The 13,700-nt window shown below is 41.5% G+C and overlaps 1 protein-coding gene across 1 annotated transcript in view; it reads left to right on the top strand.

Moving 5' to 3' along the window:
• Positions 1–3,632: 3,632 nt before the first annotated feature.
• MPP4 (MAGUK p55 scaffold protein 4) overlaps positions 3,633–13,700 on the top strand; it is a 43,444-nt gene continuing 33,376 nt past the window's right edge. Inside the window, exons 1-3 of the mRNA XM_049888835.1 lie at positions 3,633–3,773; positions 8,098–8,219; positions 11,184–11,261. Of these exons, the coding sequence (XP_049744792.1) occupies positions 3,698–3,773; positions 8,098–8,219; positions 11,184–11,261 (276 nt within the window). The 5' untranslated portion in view covers positions 3,633–3,697. The remainder of the gene's footprint in view (positions 3,774–8,097; positions 8,220–11,183; positions 11,262–13,700) is intronic.

Raw genomic sequence — 13,700 nt, 5'->3', positions numbered from 1 at the left:
TTATTTAAACGATAAAAATATGTATATATTTAGATTGGAAAAGAATAAGAAAATATAAAAACAATATTTCAGCAGTAGGATCAAATACATTGGAGCCTTCGTAGTGCAATGGTTAAAAGCTCAGCTGCTAACCAAAAGGTTAGCAGCTCAAATCCACCAGCCACTCCTTGGAAACCCTATCAGGCAGTTCTGCGCTGCCCTATAGGGTCACTATGAGTGGGCATCGACGCGAAGGCAACACATTTGGTTTTTTTTGTGTGTGTGTGGATTAAGCATATCTTGAAATTTTTCTGTTACGTTATTTTTACCAAAAAAAGCAGTGTTCATCAGTAAATACATACTACTGAGAATGTTTTCCAAGTTGATGCTACGTGAATAAAGGTGGCAACAGTGTGCCTTTTTCCTAACTAGAATGCCATCCAGCAGCTTACTTTTCTTACTTGATACATTTCCTTTCCTCCACTGTCTAAAATTTTGTAAAGCTTTCTGTGTTGCTCTTTTCACTGCCTTAACGTTTAGAGATAACCTAATAATGATCTTTTTTCTTCTTCTTCTTCTAGATAGTCTTCCAGGCACAACCTTAACGATCTGTCTAGATTCTAGATGGTGGTTCTCAGCCCTGTCAGCTTCAATGCTCTGATCTAGGTTTTAAGAAATAATTTGAAAATGCCATTAAAAGAAAAAAATCCTGGTTTATCCTTGATTATCCCCTGGGTAGCGCAAATGGTTTGCACTAGACGACTATCCTAAATGTTGGTGGTTTAAATCCACTGTGGATGAAAGGCCTGGTGATCTGCTTCCACAAAGATTATAGCCAAGAAAACCCTATAGAATGTTGTACTCATGGGATCGCCATGAATCAGAATTTATTCAATGGCAATAAGCTTGGTTTTGCTTTTGATATCCTACTGTAGCAAATGCTGTCAGTGCCCTGCCCATACTTCCTTGGTCCTTGCCCTTTTGGTGTACTCTGGGCTAGCTTCCAACTTCTGGCACCTGTACTCACTGTCTGAAGGCGTAGGTGCAGCAGACTGGAAGGGGCAGAGAATTAATGCTCTCTGGGAACAGCCTTCAACCAGTAACTGACAGCACTGGTGTAAATAACCCCACTCCCTTGCTCTTCGTTCTTCCATGGGACTGAGCTCCAATTGCCCATAGTGGATAATTGTTTGATAACATGTATTTTACTGGCTTTATTTCCCTCCCTGCCTTAATTCATTACTCTTATGCTGATGTTTTCTGGGACCACTTCCCAAATAAGTTACCTGCACTAGAATCCTCGCCCTGGGTCTGATCCTCAGGGAACCCAAACTAAGACACTTACCTACGAAACATTATTTAAAGTCCATATAATGTCCTAACAGCAATAACAATAAAAAGGAAAAATTAAAGAAAATTAAAAAAAAAAACAATAAAAAGAAAAAATTAAAGAAAATTAGTTGATAATAAAGCATTGTGTGCCTCAGTGTGTAAGTATGGGACATCACTACACCAGAAGGTATAATGAAGTAACAGATGTTTGCATCTGTACAAAAATCCACCGGGGATGCAGGAGCTTTGAGTCCTGGTGCACATACTAACCAAGAGAGGTGTATTGTAGTGATGCACTAAATACTGTAAGTAGTACCGTAAAACCTGCAAAAGCCAGAGACCAGGTAAAGCAGAAACCTGTCAGAGAAGGAAGACTCAAATATTTCCCACTAATAGTGATAGAAAAGTGGTAAGACTGCGCCCTGTCAAAGGTGGAAAACTTAAATCTGCAACAACAAGGTAGCCCCGTAGAGTTCCGGCTCTCACAGGTCTCACTGTATTAGATGGTTTATGCAATGGTGAACAGCTTGATAAAGTTCCAAGAAAAAGTAAAATCATTTCTCAATTTACATGGTAGTAGCAACAGTGGGCTCAAACATAGCAACGAATGGGAGGATGACGCAGGACCAGGTAGTGTTTCATTCTGTTGTACACAGGGTCGTGATGGGTCAGAATTGACTTAAGGGCACCTTACAACACAGCATTCCAGAAAAATTCAGGGTCTACTAATATTGCAAAAATATTTTGTGTTTACTCGTGAAGAATTGGGTTCTAGTCTCAAGTATAGATAGGGTGTTTTTTTTTTTTTTTTTTTCATTAACATAGAAGACCAGTGGGGCATTTGAATGTAATATCAGTCAGGAGGTGATACCTCATTGTGTAAGGCAACTTCTGGGAAACTTTCTTGAAGAGAATCTGGCATGTTTCCCTTTGCTCTTGTTTTCTTAATCCTTTCCCCCATTGTGTCAGATGACATGTAGAAGTGATGATGGCTGGAACTCCATCTTGGAGCAGGAAGATGAGAATTGAACTGCACCCCAGGGGTGGTGGAGTAACGAGCTGGAAGAAGCCTGTTCCCTGAGGACTTCATGGGCCAGGCTGCCCTACCAGGCCTGGATTGCCACTGTGTTAGGTGCTGTCATGTTGACTCTGGCTCATAGCAACGCTGTATAACAGAATGAAACCCCTGGTCTTTTGCCATCTTCACAATCACTGCTATGTTTAAGCCCATTGTTGCAGCCACTGATGTCAATCCATCTCGTTGAGGGTTTGCCTCTTTTTCGCTGACCCTCTACCAAACGTGATGTCTTTCTCCAGGGACTGGTCCCTCCTGATAATGTGTCCAAAGTAAGCAATACGAAGTCCTACCATCCTCACTTTTAAGGAATATTCTGGCTGTATTTCCTCCAAGACAGATTTGTTTGTTCTTCCGGAAGTCCATGGTGTATTCAATATCCATCACCAACACCACAGTTTGAATGTGGGTATTGCTTCTACCTCTGGACTTTTATATAAGCAAGACATAAACTTGTTGTTAGTTGCTATCTACACAATTCCAATTCATGGTGACTCATGTCCTACACAGTACAACAGCTCCATGGGGTTTTCTTGGCCACCAAGGGACCTTCTGAAATTACAGACATAAACTGCCACCCTCTTACACCACTCTTATTTTGGGTTTCTTTCTTAAAACTAAACCTAACCTAGACCCACAAAGAAATTAATCTCTAAGATTATACCTCAGCAGTAACCCGTAACTCTTGCAATTATGATCAGTGTTCTGAGGGACTTAAGGGTGCAACAAGAGAGAGCAGGGCACCTGCATGCAGTCCAGCAGGGAAGGTTCTTCCAAGCTCTGAATGATGGGTAAAATCAATTAGGCACAGAGGGTGGAAGATAAATAAATATGTTATTCGATCTTTGTTTTATAAGGGAGAAGAGGAAGCATTTTATGAAATAGCAGTTTTCTTTTCCACATAGCTGTTGCTGGTTAATTTTGAAAGTAAGCTCTTCAAGGGGAAGACTGTGTTTTCTCTGATGTACATTCCAGTGTCTAGCACAGTGCCTGACATGCTCAATAAATGCTGTTGAAAATATGCTACAATGTGCTGAGAGCTGTGTGGCCAGCATGATTAAGCTTGTTGCTGTTAGGTGCCCTCAAGTCTATTCTGACTCAGCAACCCCATATGACAGAGTAGAACTGCCCTGTAGGGTTTCCTAGGCTATAATCTTTATAGAAGAAGATCACCAGGTCTTTTCTCCCATAGAGCCACTGGTGGGTTTGAACCACCGGTCTTTTGGTTGGCAGCTGAGCTGTGTAAGCTATGTGCTGTTTATTGATCTGCTTTCCAGTTCTGAATTCCTTTTGGAAGCCCGAGCAGGGAAGATGATACAGTCAGACAAAGGAACAGACCCTCCAAAGAAGGACATGAAGGTTACCACAGCAACCAACTCGAAGAACGGTATGTCTAGCTAGGGTTCCTTTTCTAGACTCAAAATCCTTATAGTACCAGTCTCAATTTGTGATCAAATGAATGGACAGAAATTCTAGCAGATTTACTGTGATTCTTACAAGGAACCTGTGGGGCAGTTTTGAGTGCACCACTACATCCATCCCCCACATGTCTGTCAGTTTGTCCTACTGTGAGGGCTTGCGTGTTGCTGTGAAGCTTGAAGCTATGCCACCCGTATTCACATACCAGCAAAGTCACTCATGGAGGACAGGTTTGAGCTGAGCTTCCCAGACTAAGACAAACTAGGAAGAAGGACCCAGCAGTCGACTTCTGAAAAGCATTAGCCAGTGAAAACCTTATGAATAGCAGTGGAACATTGTCTGATACAGTGCTGGAAGATGAGCCCCCCAGGTTGGAAGACACTCAAAAGATGACTGGGGAAGAGCTGCCTCCTCAAAGTAGAGTCGACCTTAATGACGTGGATGGAGTAAAGCTTTTGGGACCTTCATTTGCTGATGTGGCATGATTTAAAATAAGAAGAAACAGCTGCAAACATCCATTAATAATCGGAACCTGGAATGTACAAAGTATGAATCTAGGAAAATTGGAAATCATCAAAAATGAAATGGAACACATAAACATCGATATCCTAGGCATTAGTGAGCTAAAATGGACTGGTATTGGCCGTTTTGAATCGGACAATCATATAATCTACTATGCCGGGAATGACAACTTGAAGAGGAATGGTGTTGCATTCATTGTCAAAAAGAACGTTTCAAGATCTATCCTGAAGTACAATGCTGTCAGTGATAGATAGGATAATATCCTTACGCCTAGAAGGAACCAGTTAATATGACTATTTTCAAATTTACGCACCAACCACTAGGGCTGAAGATGAATAGATTTTTATCAGCTGCTGCAGTCTGAAATTGATGGAACATGCAATCAAGATGCATTCATAATTACTGGCAATGGGAACGTGAAAGTTGAAAACAAACAAGAAGGATCAGTAGTTGGAAAATATGGCCTTGGTGATAGAAACAATGCCAGAGATCGAATGATGGAATTTTGCAAGACCAACAACTTCTTCATTGCAAATACCTTCTTTCACCAACATAAACGGTGACTATACACATGGACTTCGCCAGATGGAACACACAGAAATCAAATAGACTACATCTGTGGAAAGAGATGATAGAAAATCTTGATATCATCCGTCACAACAAGGCCGGGGGTCGACTGTGGAACAGACCATAATTGCTCATATGCAAGTTCAAGCTGAAACTGAAGAAAATCAGAGCAAGTCCATGAGAGCCAAAATATGACCTTGAGTACATTCCACCTGAATTTAGAGACCACCTGAAGAATAGATTTCACACACTGGACGCTAGTGACCAAAGACCAGACGAATTGTAGAAGGACATCATCCATGAAGAAAGCAAGAGGTCATTGAAAAGACAGGAAAGAAAGAAAAGACCAAGATGGATGTCAGAGGAGACTCTGAAACTTGCACTCGAACATCGAGCAGCTAAAGTCAAAGGAAGAATTGATGAAGTAAAAGAACTGAACAGAAGATTTCAAAAGGCAGCTTGAGAAGACAAAGTAAAGTATTATAATGACGTGTGCAAAGAGCTGGAGATGGAAAACCAAAGGGGAAGAACACTCTCAGTGTTTCTCAAGCTGAAAGAACTGAAGAAAAAATTCAAGCCTCGAGTTGCAGTAGTGAAGGATTCTATGGGGAAAATATTAAACGACGCAGGAAGCATCAAAAGAAGATGGAAGGAATACACAGAGTCATTATACCAAAAAGAATTAGTCGATGTTCAACCATTTCAAAAGGTGGCATATGATCAGTAACCGATGCTACTGAAAGAAGTCCAAGCTGCTCTGAAGGCATTGGCGAAAAACAACCAAAAAAAAAAAAAACCAAACCCACTGCTGTCAAGTCAACCCCAACTCACAGCGGCCCTATAGGACAGAGTAGGGCTGCCCCATAGAGTTTCCAAGGTGTGCCTGGCAGATTCGAACTGCCGACCTTTTGGTTAGCAGCTGTAGCACTTAACCACTAGGCCACTAGGGCTTTTTTTTTTTTTTGGAGAAAAACAAGGCTCCAGGAATTGATGGAAAATCAATTGAGATGTTTCAACAAACAGATGCAGCACTGGAGGTACTCAGTCGTCTATGCCAAGAAATATGGAAGACAGCTTCCTGGCCAACTGACTGGAAGAGATCCATATTTATGCCTATTCCCAAGAAAGGTGATCCAACCGAATGTGGAAACCATAGAACAATATCATTAATATCAAACACGGAAGCAAAATTTTGCTGAAGATCATTAAAAAGCGGCTGCAGCAGTATATCGACAGGGAACTGCCAGATATTCAGGCCGGTTTCCGAAGAGGATGTGGAACAGGGATATCATTGCTGATGTCAGATGGATCCTGGCTGAAAACAGAGACTACCAGAAGGATGTTTACCTGTGTTTTATTGACTATGCAAAGACATTAGACTGTGTGGATCATAACAAACTATGGATAACACTGAGAAGAATGGGAATTCCAGAACACTTAATTGTGCTCATGAAGAACCTGTACTTAGACCAAGAGGCAGTTGTTCAGACAGAACAAGGGGATACTGATTGGTTTAAAGTCAGGAAAGGTGTGCATCAGGGTTGTATTCTTTCACCATACCTATTCAATTGGTATGCTGAGCAAATAATCCGAGAAGCTGGACTACAGGAAGAAGAACGGGGCATCAGGATTGAAGGAAGACTTATTAACAACCTGCGTTATGCAGATGACACAACCTTGCTTGCTGAAAGTGAAGAGGACTTGAAGCACTTACTAATGAAGATCAAAGGCCACAGCCTTCAGTATGGATGGCACCTCAACATAAAGAAAACAAAAATCCTCACAAGTGGACCAATGAGCAACATCCTCATAAACGGAGAAAAGATTGAAGTTGTCAAGGATTTTGTTTTACTTGGATCCACAATCAACAGCCATGGAAGCAGCAGTCAAGAAATCAAAAGACGCATTACATTGGGTAAATCTGCTGCAAAGGACCTCTTCGAAGTGTTGAAGAGCGAAGATGTCACCCTGAAGACTAAGGTGTGCCCCACCCAAGCCATGGTATTTTCAGTTGCATCATATGCATGTGCAAGCTGGACAATGGAAAAGGAAGACCGAAGAAGAATTGACGGCTTTGAATTGTGGTGTTGGCGAAGAATATTGTATATACCATGGACTGCCAAAAGAACGAACAAATCTGTCTCAGAAGTACAGCCAGAATGCTCCTTAGAAGCAAGGATGGCGAGACTGCGTCTTACATACTTTGGACATGTCAGGAAGGATCAGTCCCTGGAGAAAGACATCATGCTTGGCAGAGTACAGGGTCAGCAGAAAAGAGAAAGACCCTCAATGAGGTGGATTGGCACAGTGGCTGCAACAATGAGCTCAAGCATAACAACAATTATAAGCATGGCTCAGGACCAGGCAGTGTTTCATTCTGTAGTTCATAGGGTCGCTATGAGTCGGAACCGACTCAAGGGCACCTAACAACAACAACAGCTACATCCATTAATGATCAATCTGCCAGCAATTTTCAAGGCAGGAAGGAAAGAAATTGCCATGGTGGCTTCAAAAGCTTTTTTTTTTTTTTTTTTTGTCATCCCTCTATGTTTTGTTTTATGGAAAACTTAGAACACTTCATAACCTGTTCACATTAAAAATTTCACTGCAACAAATAGAATTTCCATGAAAATATTTGTTAAGAAACAGACTAAAATTTGTTTAGTCCCATAATTCAGTGGAATTCTGAGATTTGTATTAAAAACCTATTGGGAGCTAGAATTTTTCAATAACACTTGAAATAACTTTTTTGAGAAAGGGTAAAGACAAATGTCTGTACGTCTGAGTTAGAGAAGGAGTATCCAGGAAAGAATTAGATAATTTTGGAATATACCAAAGATGGTGCAGGGGGAAACAATCATTATATTGCTCTTATAATATGCGACTTCTATATATTGTCTGCTATTTCATCTAACATGAGCAACAACACAATAAGTAAGCTAGGATAGTCTCATTTTGCCACAAGGAAACTGGGTTTCAGTTAGTTAGATGACCCTCTCAAGCTCACACAGTAAGTGATGGGACAAGGTTTGAATGAAACCAGATCCTGTGGCACTACATCCAGGGTTATTTCCACTCCCTGAGACAACACGGTGTGCCCCAGCTGAGTTGCCTTTCACACTTACGCCTGCCCTCCTTTCCACCTGCCCTCCTTTCCACCTCGCCAAACCCACCACTCCCTTGCTGCCCTCTCCCTCTTCCAGGTCTCTCCCAAATCCTGAGGCTGTTGCTACAGGAGCTGGACCTGTTCTATAGCCGAGATGTGAATGGAGTGTGCCTCTTGTACAATCTCCTCCACTCCCCATGGCTGCAGGCTCTGCTAAAGGTGAGCACTCCGTGCCTTGGAAGCCCTTCTTTACCGCAGAGAGCAGAAAATCTATTTACCCAACAGTGTCACTTGTCAGCGGGCAGGAAATTTCAATGTGGAAAAAGTTGTTAAATACAATCCTTGGAAAAGAACTACACAAACCTCTTAGCTTAGGCATTGCTCTAGTTTTAGGAAGGGACTGTTGTTGTTGTGTATCATGGAGTTGATTCTGACTCATAGTGACCCTATAAGACAGAGTAGAACTGCCCGGTAGGGTTTCCTAGGCTGTAATCTTTTTTTTTTTTTTAATTGTGCTTTAGGTGACAATTTACAGAGCAAATTAGTTTGCCGTTCAATAGTTTGTACATAAAGTGTTCCATGACATTGGTTTCATTCCCCACAATGTATCGACTCTCTTCTGATTTCCATCCTAGATTCCCTGTTGCCTTTTACCCTAATTTTCTACTCCTTCCTGCCTTCTCATCTTTGCTTTTGGGCAAAAGTTGCCCTTTTGATCTCCTATAATTGAGTGTTCTAAGGAACACGTTCCTCTCAGGTATTATTGTTTATTTTATGGGCCTGTCCACAGTTTGGCTTAAGGGTGGTCTCTGGGAATGACCTCAGTTCCAGTTCAGAAGGGTGACTTACGGCCATAGTCTCAGGGGTTCCTCCAGTCTTTGTCAGACCACTTTTTTGTGAATCTACAATTTTACTCCAATTCTGTCCAGGACCCTCCACTGTGATCCAGTCAGAACAGTAGGTAGTGGTAGCCGGGCACCACCTAGCTCTTCTGGTCTTGAGGTTGCGTAGGTTGCGGTTCATATGGTCCATTAGTCCTTTGGACTAATTGTTCCCTTGCACCTTTGGTTTTCTTAACTCTCCTTTGCTCTGGAAGAGAAGACATCTTAGAACCTAGGCTGTTATCTTTATGGGAGCAGGTGCCACTTCTTCTCTCCCACAGGGAGGCTGGTAGGTTTGAGCAACCAAGTGCTTAACCATTGCACTACTAGGGCTCGCTCCTAGGAAGGAATGAACTAGGTAGAGAGGAATATGGCAGCTCCTTTCTTTTTTCCCTTCAACTCTTTTTCTTCCGAGGGTCTCCTGGAATCACAAAACAGCTACCACAAGTGGCCATCAGTGGTGCCCTTATCAGCAGTTTGCAACCTTTTGTCCTTGAGGCCAACTTGGGAAAATAAATATGCTTTAAAAAAATTATCCCTCTTTGTTTTTTAAAAAATCTAGAAATGGAGTTGTATTTAGGCATTTTTAAAATTTGGCTAAATTTTTTTATGCACTATACATTAACACAGAAACCCTGGTGGCACAGTGGTTAAAAGCTCGGCTGCTAACCAAAAGGTCAGCAGTTCGAATCCACCAGGTGCTCCTTGGAAACCCTATGGGGTAGTTCTACTCTGTCGTATACGGTCACTATGAGTTGGAATCGACTCTACGGCAACTTTTTTTTGTTATACAATAGCATCTACTATCTGACTATGATTTTGTTCTTTTGAATAAATGTTATTATTGAGAAAGATCCTTTTGAAGATATTTTTGGAGGATGTGTGCTTCCTTCACTTAAATGTGAAATGTAATTATTTTTATGATGCATGTTAACATTACATTCTTTTAAAATAAGTGAAAAATGACAACATATTTAACATGGACAAAGAAGTACTCCTCACGCTGCTTGTTTTAAAACATCGGATTTCTATCAAGCACTTTTTTCTCCTGGGATCAACTAGGATGGGAGTTTTAATTTTATTAAAGGTGTGCCCTCACTTCCCACCGGTAGGCTGTTTGTGCTTTCTGTTCCTTTCATCATTCCATCAGCCTTAATCACTTCCAACTAAACCAGTAAATTAGTCAACTGTCCTGCCTTGAGCACCAGCCCTGAGGTAGAGAGCAGGGAAGCTCCGCCATCACCACAGATCTGGAGAAAGGCTAGGCTGAGGTGGCCTCTCCATCTATAACAGAAGCTAGGTTTCTAAATAAAATGAAGGCATGTACTGCAGAGCTAGGCTGGTTTTGCTGTACTCAGCTCAGCCCTAGATCCTGGTAAGGGAAAAAAAAATTCCGAACTGTAGGCAGAGACCAAGTTGGAATTTTTGTAAATAACTTTCACTGGGAAATTACGGGAGGAAAAAGAAACAAAAACTCAAAAACCTGGAGCAGAGTAGAGTAAGTGTATGTAACATGTCCAGCCTCCTGTTTAGACCCCCCGGTGGACACTGGGCCACACACATGTGACCTCTGCACACGCCCAGGAAGAGGCCCTCACTGGTCTCTGGCCCCAAAGGTCTTGCCCTTTGAGATGCTACTTTGTGCTTTGTTGTAAGTCCCCACTGGCCGCAGCTGCAGAAACCATACCCTCACTTGGTTGTTGTTAGTTGCCACAGAGTGGGCTCCAATGACATAATGAAACGTTGCCAGGTCCTGAGCCATCTTCACGATGGTTGGTCTGCTCAATTCCATTGTGGCAGCCACTATGCATTTAGAGTGCCTTCCAACCTAAGAGGCTCATCTTCCAGCATTATATCAGACATTATTCTATTGTGATCCATGACTAATTGTGATCATTGGCTAATTTTTGGAAGTAGGTCTCTAGGCCTTTCTTCCAAGCCTGTCTTAGTCTGGAAGCTCTGCTAAAACCTGCCCACCATGGGTGACCCTGCTGGTATTTGAAATCCTGGTGGCATAGCTTTCAGCATCATATCAACATGCAAGACACCACAGTATGACAGACAGGTGGTGGATACTTAGTTTCATAAGAGTAAAAATTTGAATTTTTTTATCAGTGAAATCACTTGGGAAAGATCAATTTCCAGCAACAGCCAGTTATTAAGCCTTTGAAGCATTAGAACTGCCAAGCTTGAGTCCATTTCTGTTTGAGGGCTACAATGTTTCTTCCCTCTGAAAGCTTTAAATCTAAAATGTTAATAGTCATTATCCATCTGTCATTCTCCCACCCATGCCCTTCTGCAGGTTTATGATTGCCTCCAGGAATTTAAAGAAAAGAGACCAGTTCCTGACACAGCCCACGCACAGGCATTATCCGCTGAGGTAAGGTGATTTGCAATCCACAGAATAGCAGAGCTTTAATGCAATGCTGCTAGTTTAAATGAATTAAAGGCTTTAATGGAAAAGATTTGATTGATGATTATGCATCTAGTATGTGGTTTTTAATTATTTGTGGTAGGTTATGTTCCACCACTTGTCTGTCAGTTTGTCATACTGTGGTGGCTTGCATGTTGCTGTGATCGTGGAAACTATGCCACCGGTATTTCAAATACTATCAGGGCCCCCCGGTGGACAAGTTTCAGAGGAGCTTCTAAACTAACACAGACTGGGAAGAAGGACCTAATGATCTACTTTTGAAAAAAATTGGCCAGTGAAAACCTCATGTATAGCAGCAGAACACTGATACAGTGCCAGAAGATGAGCCCCTCAGATTGGAAAGTACTCAAAATACAAATGGGGAAGAGTTAACCTTAATGACGTGGATGGAGTAAAGCTTTCGGAACCTTCATTTGCTAATGTGGCGTGACTCAAAATGAGAAGAAACAGTTGCAAACATCCATTAATAATTGGAATGTGGAATGTATGAAGTATGAATCAAGGAAACTGGAAGTTGTCAGAAAGGAAATGGAAGATCAATATCTAGGCATTAGTGAGGTGAAATGGACTGGTATTGACCATTTTGAATCAGACTATCATAGTCTACTATGTCAGGAATAACAAATTGAAGAGGAATGACGTCGCATTCATCATCAAAGAGAACATTTCAAGATCTGTCCTGAAATACAAAGTGATAGGATAATATCCATAGGCCTACAAAGAAGACCAGTTAATCTGACTATTATTCAAATTATGCACCAACCACTAATGGCAAACGTGAAGAAACTGAAGATTCTTCTGCAGTCTGAAATTGATCAAACATGCAATCAAGATGCATTGATAATTACTGGTGATTGGAATGCAAAAGTTGGAAACAAGGACAGGTAGTGAGAAAACAGGCCTCTGCGATAGAAACAACAAGGGAGCAGTAACTCCCAAATTTATATCTCTAGCTGGAACCCTTTCCCTGAATTCCAGGCTCATAAATCCGACTGCTTCCTCCCTGTCTGACCAAGATCCTGAGCTTACCCCGCCCGGCCCCCCGCAAACCTGCTCCTCTCTCAGCCTTTTCTATCTTAGTAATGACACCCTTATTCCTGCAGTTGCTCAGGCCAAAATCTTTGGGGTCATCTTTGACTCTCACTTCCTGTCATACCCTACATACAATCTGATGGCAATCGTATCAGCTCTATTACATATGCAGATATATCCAGAATCTCACCACCGCCACTGTGCCCCCTAATATAAACCATCATCGTCCCTTACATAGATGATGGCATTATAGTCTCCTACTTGGTTTCCTCCTTCTACCCTCACCCTTCTACAGTCTGTTCTTAACAGAGCAGCCAGAGAGATCCTCTTCAAAGGTGAGTGAGATCATGTCACTTCTTTGTTCAAACTCATCCAATGACTTCCCATCTCATTCAGAATAAACTCCACAGTCCCTATATAGCTGAATATAATCTAGCCCCTATTACCTCTTTTATTTTATACACACTGCTCTCCTGTTAGGAGTCCTGGTGGCATAGTGGTTGAAATGTTTGACTGCTAACTGAAAGGCTGGCAGTTCAAACCCACCAGCCTTTCCATGGGAGAAAGATGTGGTGGTCTGTTTTTGTAAAGATTTACAGCCTTGGAAAACTTTTGGGCAGTTCCATTCTGTCCTCTACAGTCACTATGAGTTGGAATCGACTCCATGGCAATGGGTTTGATTTTTTTGTTTGTTTGTTTTGCTCTCTGGCTTACTAACTCTGCTCCAGCCATACTGAGCCCCTTGTGGTTGTTGGAATTCACCAGGCATGCTCCTGCCACAGAAACTTTGCACTTGCTAGTCCCTATGCCTGTAACACTTTTGTCCATATATCCACACAATTTGTTAATTTGCCACCTCATCTCCCCCAGTCTCCATTCAAATGTCACCTTCTCAGTGAGTCTTTCCTTGTTATCTTATCTAAAATTCTAACCCCTCCTAACACTCCCTATTCACCTTCCCTGGTTTATTTTTCATCTTCTCTTCTCACCACAAAATAAAACTTTTTTTACTTATATGTTTTATTTATTGTCTGTGTAAGCTCCATGAGAATGGAGATTTTTGTCTGCCTGTTCGCTGCTCTATTCACATCACTCAAAACAGCACCTAGCACATAGTAGGTGCTCAATAAATGTGTGGAATTGATCAATAAATGAGGATCCGTTTTATTATTATTTATTGCCCAAACTATATTTTAAAAAGGTAACTTTAAAAAATTTTAAAAAGGTAACTTTACCCTCAATTCCAGTAATAAACAACTCAAACAGTTCTCCATTGTCCACAGAGAACACTCAACAATATTTTATTCAGTTGTAATCATAGTGAATGGAGGCACAGCTTTGGAAACTGTGTGT

This window comes from Elephas maximus, chromosome 6, assembly GCF_024166365.1.
Source record: "Elephas maximus indicus isolate mEleMax1 chromosome 6, mEleMax1 primary haplotype, whole genome shotgun sequence".
NCBI classification, from domain to species: Eukaryota; Metazoa; Chordata; class Mammalia; order Proboscidea; family Elephantidae; genus Elephas; species Elephas maximus.
Note: the sequence above shows the minus strand (reverse complement) of the source record. Positions and strands in the feature narration are given on the sequence as shown.